The following is a 9,678-nucleotide window of genomic DNA, read 5'->3' as shown; positions in this document are numbered from 1 at the left end:
ATTTACAAGTTGTTTGTCGAAATACATGAACAAAAGATGTGAAAAGTCTCACGACACCAGGTTACAGCCCAACAGGTTGAACTGGGAGCACTAGCTTTTCGGAGTGCTGCTCCTTCATTCGGTGACAATGAAACCTGTTGGACTATAACCTGGTGTGGTGTGATTTTTAACTTTGTACACCCCAGTCCAACACCGGCATCTCCAAATCATGAGTTGAAAAGGTTTGGAGGGATATGGGCCAAGCGCAGCCAAGTGGGACTAGTTTAGTTTGGGCTGATGGTTGGCATGGCCTGGTTGCACCGAAGGGTCTGTTTTCCTGCTGTTTGACTCTCCCCTCAGGCCATGACCTGTTCGCAGGTATTGTCGCTCCTGAGTAGAGTGTGTTAAAGAAGTTTATTGCCATTTCTTCAACCTCTGTTCTGACTTTCTCTATTCCCCCTGTCTCTACGCCCCCCCCCCCCCTCTTTCTCTTCCAGTCCCCTCCCACCGCCAACCCTTTCCCTCCCTCCAATTCGGTCCATCCGAGTCAGGGTGGTTTTATGATGGGTAATTTGCTCGAGTTCTTCAGATACGTAATAATTGAAGTGAATGATGATGATCTTATCGGTGGACATCCAGAAGGCATTTGAGAAGGTGCTGTTTTTTTGAACTAGGTTAGATTCCCTACAGTGTGCAAACCGACCCTCTGATGAGTCACCCATCAATTTCCTTACATTTACCCCTGACGAATGCACCTAACATGACGGGCAATTTACCATGGCCAATTCACCCTGGCCTGCACATATTTTGGAGTGTGGGAGGAAACCCACGCAGACGCGGGGAGAATGTGCAAACTCCACACGGAGTCGCCCAAGTCAGGAGACGAACGTGACCCCGTGAGGTCGCAGTGCTCACCACTGAGCCACTGTGGTAAGATCAAATAGGCTGAGAGGTGACGTATGAGCACTGGGTGAGCAGACGTTAAGTGGAGCTTTTTCCGATTGGCACGAAGTCACGAGTTCAGTGCCACAGGGCTCAGTTCTTGGGGCCCAACTGTTTCCCATCGATCCGAATGTCTCTGCGGGTACAATAGCCAAATTTGCACGTGGCACTAATGTGGGTGTAATCAATTGCAATGAGTTATTAAGAAGGGGTACGGATACAATCGGTGAAACGGCCAAAATTTGGCCAACAGGTTTAATGTGGGTGAGTGTGAGATTGGTTGGAGGAATCCATAGGTCACTTAGTTTGGAAACGGGGAGAAATGTCAGACTGATTCAGTGATTTTTGTGCGTTAGTCAGTCAAAGCTCGTTCCCAGCTGCAGCAGATAACCAGGAAGACATTTTTGGCATTTACTGCAAAAAGGAGTCGGGGAATATAAGGAGAGAAGTGTCGCCACTGTTGGAAAAGACGTGAGTTAGGCCACGCTGTGAGGACAGTGTCCAACCTTGGTCCCCTTCCTTGAGAAAGGATGCTGTTACACTGGAGACAGTTCAGAGGAGGTTCCCCAAGATGGAGCCAGAAATGGGAGAGGCCGTGGTCTGGTGAGACACCGAGATTTGAGGCCCACACACTCTGCCACTGAGAGGATTGCCAAGAGATCCTCCTGTCGGAGATTGACAAAGTCAGTGTGGAGAGGATGCTTTCCCCATGGTGGGTCACTTGAGAATGAGAGGTCACCATTGGAGGACATCAATAGGGAAATGGAGTTGAAGCCGAGATGATTTTGAGCCAAGATGGTATTGAACGGCGGAGCAGGTTCCAAGAGCTGAATGGCCGACTGCTGTTTCTGACATTCTTTCTCATTCCCTCTGTCTCTTCCTCCGTCCACTTTCTTTCTTGATCTCCTCTTCTCCCTCCCACCCCAACCCATCCTCTGTCGGTCTGTCTCTGTCTCACCCCCACCCCCTCCCCATTTCCACCCCCCGTCCCCTTTTTGTCCTTTCTCAATCTTTCTCCCCCCCCCCTTTCTCCCCCCCCCTTTCTCCCCCCCCCTTTCTCCCCCCCCTTTCTCCCCCCCCTCTTCCCCCCTTCTTCCCCCCCCTTCTTCCCCCCCCCTTTTCTTCCCCCCCCCTTCTCCCCCCCCTTCTCCTCCCCCCCTTCTCCCCCCCCTTCTCCCCCCCCTTCTCCTCCCCCCTTTCTCCCCCCCTTTCTCCCCCCCTTCTCCCCCCCTTTCTCCCCCCCCTTTCTCCCCCCCCCTTTCTCTCCCCCCCTCTCTCTCCCCCCCCTCTCTCTCCCCCCCCCTCTCTCTCCCCCCCCTCTCTCTCCCCCCCCTCTCTCTCCCCCCCCTCTCTCTCCCCCCCCTCTCTCTCCCCCCCCTCTCTCTCTCCCCCCCTCTCTTCCCCCCCCCTCTCTTCCCCCCCTCTCTCTTCCCCCCCTCTCTCTCTCCCCCCCTCTCTCTCTCCCCCCTCTCTCTCTCCCCCCCTCTCTCTCTCCCCCCCTCTCTCTCTCCCCCCCTCTCTCTCTCCCCCCCCTCTCTCTCTCCCCCCCCTCTCTCTCTCCCCCCCCTCTCTCTCTCCCCCCCTCTCTCTCTCCCCCCCTCTCTCTCTCCCCCCCTCTCTCTCTCCCCCCCTCTCTCTCTCCCCCCCTCTCTCTCTCCCCCCCTCTCTCTCTCCCCCCCTCTCTCTCTCCCCCCCTCTCTCTCTCCCCCCCTCTCTCTCTCCCCCCCTCTCTCTCTCCCCCCCTCTCTCTCTCCCCCCCTCTCTCTCTCCCCCCCCTCTCTCTCTCCCCCCCTCTCTCTCTCCCCCCCTCTCTCTCTCCCCCCCCCTCTCTCTCTCCCCCCCCTCTCTCTCTCCCCCCCCCTCTCTCTCCCCCCCCCTCTCTCTCCCCCCCCTCTCTCTCTCCCCCCTCTCTTTTCCCCCCCCCTCTCTCTCCCCCCCCTCTCTCTCCCCCCCCCTCTCTCTCCCCCCCCTCTCTCTCCCCCCCTCTCTCTCTCCCCCCCTCTCTCTCTCCCCCCCTCTCTCTCTCCCCCCCTCTCTCTCTCCCCCCCTCTCTCTCTCCCCCCCCTTTCTCTCTCCCCCCCTTTCTCTCTCCCCCCCCTTTCTCTCTCCCCCCCCTTTCTCTCTCCCCCCCTCTCTCTCTCCCCCCCTTTCTCTCTCCCCCCCCCCTCTCCCCCCCCCCCCTCTCTCTCCCCCCCACCCCACCTGTCTCTCTCTACCACCTCCCGATTATTGTCTTGTTGCTGTGTTTGGACTACATTGCAGGATAACACCGTGGATTAACGGAGTCTCTCTCTCTCTCTCTCTCTGTATGTCGTTCCCCCTCTCCCACAGCCATGCCAGTCGACATTGCCACCCGCCTGTGCCTAGGCCACTCTCCGCCACCACTGGGCAGTATCCCATCTCCGTGTGTGGAAGGCCGGAGGGGAGTCAGGCTGCGTTGCCTGGGTGTGGGCCCACTGCGGCCATGCCTGAATGGGAGGACGAGTGGCCGGAGCTCGGACACCAGCAGCGGCGGCAGCAAGGAGGAGAAGAAAAAGAAGGTGGTGTTTGCCGACACCAGGGGGTTCTCGCTGACCGCCGTGCGTCTCTTCTCCGAGATGGAGGATGAGCTGTCGGAGCTCCAGTTCGAGCTGTCTGACCTGGCAGCGCCGCGGCCGACCGAGGGGGTGAGCCTGGGGCAGAAGCCAACTCCAGGCCTTGGCTTGTGCCTGGGGCTGGGCCTGCAGCCGGGCCTAGGCTTACACCCGGGCCTCCAGCCAAGCCCGGGCCTGGGCCTCAGGCCGGACTTTACCCAGCCCTCGGCCGACCTCGCTGCCTTCCATCAGCGCCTGCAGCGGGACTCGGTCTGCCTGGAGAGCTGCACGGTCCAGGGGGACCACCTCCGGGGGATGGTGCGGGTCCGGAACCTGGCCTACGAGAAGCGGGTGGCGGCGCGGGTCACCTTCGACGCCTGGCAGAGCTTCCGCGACATTCCGTGCGGCTACGTGCCACCCGAGGAGGAGGAGGAGATGGCGACCGGAGGACGGGGAGTCGGAGGAGACGCCTTCTCGTTCCGGGTGGAACTGCCCGAGCGAACCAAGCCCCTGGCCTCGGTGGAGTTGTGCCTCTCCTTCCAGTGCGGCTCCCTCACCTTCTGGGACAACAACCAGGGTCGGAATTACCGGTTCAGCTCGCTGGGCCGCGTCGCCGGGGGCGACACCAACCGAGAGGGCCATCCATCCCCATACGACGATCGGGGCAAGACTCTGGAAGGGGATCTTGAACAATTTGGAAGCCCGCGCTCAGTCAACGCCATCTTCTCCCAGTGGCAGAGCTGGGGCTGGTTGGATGCTGACTGCTATTGGTAAATAGTCCTGCCCCTCGCTCTCGATCGATCGATCGATCGTTCGTTCATATGTCCATTCTGCTTTGGGCCATTCACCGTTGGTTTGGGCTGCACTTCCTTCCTGGCCCCAGGGGATTTAAGGTGGTTGGAACACGATGTGATCGGAAAGCCACGCACACGATGGGTGCTCCTCTAGCCATTGTCTCAGGACGGGAGGCCCGATTTCTCCCCCCCCCCCTCCACCACCGTTTCATTCAGCTGAGGTGTCAGGCCGGCCCTGACGCGCTACATTTTCTGTGTTTTCGCAGCTTGGGGCTGGTCTGGATTCTGCTGTCCCCTGAACCTGTTGGGGTGGGGGTGGGGGGGGGGACGACAAAAAAAAAATGCCCTTTCCCTGACACAAACACACATGCACACAGCCCCTCCCGGAGCTGTATTAAAAATGAAATTATTGGAGCCAGGTTCCTGCTCTTGAGCTGGCAGCAGTTGTCAAAACCTTCCCCTATTCCTCGACACTTGGTCACTTCAGGCAATGGAGGGAGGCACACTTTTGACGCTCGTCCCAGGGATGTTGTGTGATGCTTGTCCATATTTCTGGAACTCTTTGTGGGGGTGGGGAGAGAGAGAGAGAAGGGGGCTCTGGAGCAGTCCTGAGTCCTCCTCCACTTTTTTTTTTGGCTAGCTTTTGATGACACTCTGATGGCCACTTCAGCCTCCACTGCTGTTTCCCTACACACGCCCTCGACCTGGACCGGTTATGCAGAGTTTTGATTTCCCCCAGCCAGACATTTTCGACCCTGAACGTGTTATGGATACGATTTTGTCCTTGGATTCCCAAGAAGACTGTGCGAGTGAAACGTGCAGGTGGATGCACCGTGAAGTCGCGATTTTGGGACTGAGTTACCAAAGCAACAGCTGAGTTTGTTCTGGGCCATTTATGTTCGTGGGGAGGGTTGCTCATTGACACTCAACTGGCCCTCTCCAGGAAGCTGCTAATTTGTCAGCACACTCACCCCCCCGGACTGGAACTGATCTCTGAGCAACTTCTTCAGATTGAAGAATCTTTCACAGGAGAGGAGGGCACCCACTAAAGATGGCCGCCCAGGCCTTGGCTGTCGGTCCCCTCGTTGGCCATGCTTGGAGTTCATATCTACCCCTGTCACACCAGATTGAAACCATCGGGTGTGCTCCCTGGCAGTGGCCACCGGGAGGCAGTGCTGCGAGATGGCCTTTGCCTCGAGAGGACTGGAAGAATGCGAGGGGCCGAAGTCCGAGCTTGGGGAGAGTTCCGGAGCGCGCCTCGCTCGGTCGGGATTCCGTTCTCCCCGCGGCATTCCCATCGTCCGACTTGCTCCGTTTTTCGAGACGATGGGCCAGTCAATAATTGCGCCCGAAACGGGCTTTTGTCACAATTGGCTGCGGCGCCAACAGATGAGGTCCGATGGAGAGGGGTGTTCAACACATCCCGGGCCCTTTCTCGCTGGTGCCCCCCTGACATCCCTGGACCTGGGAAGCTGAGGGGGTCTGCACTCGGGCGTTGGGGGGGACTTGGAGCCGCCCTTGTCATCTTTTTAAAGTCGAATTTATGGCATCCCCAGGGCCTCCTGTTTGAGCTGGTGATGTGTGTTGACACAGATTTTACTGGGAAGGGAATTTTCTGTGTGGGCGTTCAGAGCCTCCTGCCCTGACAGTCAGCAGCTTGTGAGGGGAGATTTGACTAGGCCTTGGTTCATCCACCCATACTAGTGCTTGTGCGCTCTGGAGTGTCTGTTCCCGTCAATGTTTGATCTAGATGTGCTATTTTGTATACATATGTTTAAAATATAAATAAAGTTGATATGAATTTAAATTGACACTTCATTTCCGGGGCTTTCATTTCCGAAAGTTAATCATAGAGAACGGAAACAGCCCCTTCGGTCCAACCAGTCCGTGATCCCAAACGAAACCAGTCCCAATTGCCCCCGCTTCAGTCATGTCCCTCCAAACTTCATGAAGTTATCCGAAAGTCTTTTAAACACTGTCACTGTACCTGTATCCGCCACCTCCTCCAAGTTCATTCCACGTGTGAACCACTCTGTTTGCAAAATAAAATTGTCCCACACATCTGTTCTTCTGAAATCTCTCTCATCTTAAAAAAAAATATGTGCCCCCTAGTCTTTAGATCCCCCACCCTAGGGCAAAAGAGACCTTCTCTATGGCCCTCATGATTTTATAAACCTCTCTCAGGTCACTTCTCAACTTCCTACACTCCAGTGCAAAAACGTCCCAGCTTCTCATTACGATTTGAACCCTCCATCCCTGGCAACAAGTTGGTAAATCTCTTCCCAACCCTCCCTCGCTCAATATCCTTCCAATAACAGGGCGACCAGAACTGGACAGTCCAGAAGAGGTCTCACCAATGTCCTGTACGACCTCAAAAATGGCGTCCCGCCTCTGATACTCTGAGGTCTGAGCGATGCAGGCAAGCGTGCTAAACGCCGCCTTAACCTCCATGACTACATGTGTTGCAAAGTTCAAAGAATTATCCACCTAACCAGTTGTTTGCAGGGTCATGGATTGAAGAACAATGCATCATGTTTTTATATTGATGTTAAGAATTTATTGTTTGGGGGATTTTCTTGGTAAAAATGAGGGGGATTGAAAGGAGTGGTCAAGGGGATGTGTGAGAGAGAAATTGTACTGAATTTGATTGTAAAAGGGTCTATCCTTTATTTAAGTGCACGGACGTGCAAAAGGTGGAACTTGGCATCCAATGCGTTGGCCCCCTTTTGACCTTTGGCACTGCCCTTGACGGGTGGGAGGGAAGGCAGCTCTCTCGGGCTGGAGGGCGAGAGTCAAATGTTGCTGATCTGCATACTTTCGGTCCACTATCTCCTTCCGTCCAGTCGCTGAGCTGCAAGGGGCTGCAACTTCTGGTCTGCCAAAAAGGAGGAAAGATCACAAGAGAGATAAACCAACCGTGGTTAACCAAGGAGGTTAGGAGTGCTGGGTAGAAAGAGACCGCAACATAAGGAGGGCAAAGTCAGTGATCGCTCTGACACTTGAGATAAATTCAGAATCCAGCAAAAGCAGACTGAGAAGATTACAGAAAACAATCTGAGGAATGTAAAAATGACAGTAAGAGCTTCTTTATATGAAAAGTAAGAGGTCAGAATGAACATAGACACCTTAGGAAATCGATGTGGGGGATAGATTTGGGCACTAAGGAATGGCAGAGGAATTAAGGCAGATACTTTATGTCATGGCGGAAGATGTTTCGAACATCCCATTGATGCGAAGAATATGGGACAGGAATTCAGTCCCATCGTCATCATTAAAGATATGGTCTTAGACAAATTAAGGGCGATAAAGGCAGTAGGATCCATCGCCCTGATGGCTTGTCATTCCTGATGAAGGGCTTTTGTCCAAAACGTCGATTTTTTTCCTGCTCCTCGGGTGCTGCCTGACCTTGTGTGTTTCCAGCACCTCTCTGATTGAAAATCCCGAGCTCAGATGGCTGAGAGATTGTGGAGCTGTTGGTGATAATCTTCCAAAAATTCTGGGACTCTGGAGAAGCGCCAGAGGATTGGAAAACTTCTCAACGTAACAGTCCTGTTCGAAAATGGAGGGAAGCAAAAAGCAGGTAATGAGAGGCCGATTCGCCTAATATCTGTTGTTGGAAAAAGTATTGAGATCAATTATTCAGGATATCATAGCAGAACACTTGGAAAATCATCAACTAACCAAGCAGAATCCGCAGGGCTTCATGACATTGTGTCTGGCTCATCTCGAGTCAGAGATGTCCAGCATGGAAACAGACCCAGATATCCCAACCCAATCTAGTCCCACCTGCCAGCACCCGGCCCATATCCCTCCCAAACCCTTCCTATTCATATACCCATCCAAATGCCTCTTAAATGTTGCAATTGTACCAGCCTCCACCACATCCTCTGGCAGCTCATTCCATACACGTACCACCCTCTGCGTGAAAAAGTTGCCCCTTAGGTCTCTTTTATATCTTTCCCCTCTCACCCTAAAACTATGCCCCTCTAGTTCTGGACTCCCCCACCCCAGGAAAAAGACTTTGTCTATTTACCCTATCCATGCCCCTCATGATCTTATAAACCTCTATAAGGTCACCCCTCAGCCTTCGACGCTCCAGGGAAAACAGCCCCAGCCTGTTCAACCTCTCCCTATAGCTCCAACCCTGGCAACATCTTTGGAAATCTTTTCTGGCCCCTTTCAAGTTTTACAACTTCTGACAGGAAGGAGACCAGAATTGCACGCAATATTCCAAAAGTGGCCTCACCAATGTCCTGGACAGCCACAATATGACCTCCCAACTGCTATACTCAATTGTCTGATCAATAAAGGAAAGCATACCAAACGCCTTCTTCACTGTCCTATGTACTTGCAACTCTACTTGTGAGGAGCTATGAACCTGCACTCCAAGGTCTCTTTGTTCAGCAACACTCCCCAGGACCTTATCTTTAAGTGGATAAGTCCTGCTCTGATTTGCTTTTCCAAAATGCAACACCTCACATTTATCTGAATTAAACTCTATCTGCCACTCCTCCTGTGAGATTTCTATTCCCCAGGAAGTCTCATCTGGAGTGGATAGAGGGAAACTCGTAGATGTGTTATATTTGGACTCGCAGAAGACATCTGATAAGGTACCTCACAGAAGGTTAAGTCAAAAGACCTCACGGTGTTGGAGGTAGTATTTTGACATGGACAGAGCATTGGCTGTTGGCTAGGAGACAATGATTGGGGATGTGGGGAATTCTTTTTCAGTTGGGCAACCTGTTCTGAATGGGATTCGACAGGGATCATAGAGTCCTAGAGATGTACAGCCTGGAAACAGACCCTTCGGTCCAACCCGTCCATTCCGACCAGATATCCCAACCCAATCTAGTCCCACCTGCCAGCACCCAGGCCCGTATCTCTCCAAACCCTTCCTATTCATATCCCCATCCAAAAGCCTCTTACATGTTGCAATTGAACCAGCCTCCACCACTTCCTCTGGCAGCTCAGGATCAGTGCTGGGACTACAACAGATGTTAACGAGTTCGAATTACAAAGTGAATGTTCTGTCGCCAGATTTGCAGGCGATACAGAATCTAGTTGGAAAGGCAGGTTGTGAGAGGGACTCAGACGGTTTACAGAGAGATATTGATAGGTTCGCGAAGTGGACAAAAAGTTGGCAAATGGATTGTGATGTGGGAAAATGTGGTGTTCAGAGAACAGATCGTCACTTAAGTTGATGCAAGCCGTGACTCGGGGCGACTTGGGCAGGACTTGCGCACGAAACGTGGAGAGCCAGCACGCAGGGACAGCAGGTAATCGGGAAAGGCTGACGGAAAGTTGGCCCTTATTTCAACAAGGCTGGAGTTGAACAACAGGCAAGTCTTACTTGTGGGCGGCACGGTGGCACAGTGGTTAGCATTGCTGCC

At 53.7% G+C, this 9,678-nt stretch overlaps 1 protein-coding gene across 1 annotated transcript in view; it reads left to right on the top strand.

The window, feature by feature from the left end:
- The window catches only part of LOC140459737 (protein phosphatase 1 regulatory subunit 3C-like), a 41,181-nt gene extending 35,082 nt beyond the window's left edge, over nt 1–6,099 (top strand). Inside the window, exon 2 of the mRNA XM_072554201.1 lies at nt 3,253–6,099. Coding sequence (XP_072410302.1) covers nt 3,255–4,268 — 1,014 coding nt within the window. The 5' untranslated portion in view covers nt 3,253–3,254 and the 3' untranslated portion in view covers nt 4,269–6,099. The remainder of the gene's footprint in view (nt 1–3,252) is intronic.
- Nucleotides 6,100–9,678: the final 3,579 nt, after the last annotated feature.

This window comes from Chiloscyllium punctatum, chromosome 35 (assembly GCF_047496795.1).
Source record: "Chiloscyllium punctatum isolate Juve2018m chromosome 35, sChiPun1.3, whole genome shotgun sequence".
Lineage (NCBI taxonomy): Eukaryota > Metazoa > Chordata > Chondrichthyes > Orectolobiformes > Hemiscylliidae > Chiloscyllium > Chiloscyllium punctatum.
The sequence above is the reverse complement of the archived record's forward strand: the minus strand, read 5'-3'. Positions and strand labels throughout refer to the sequence as shown.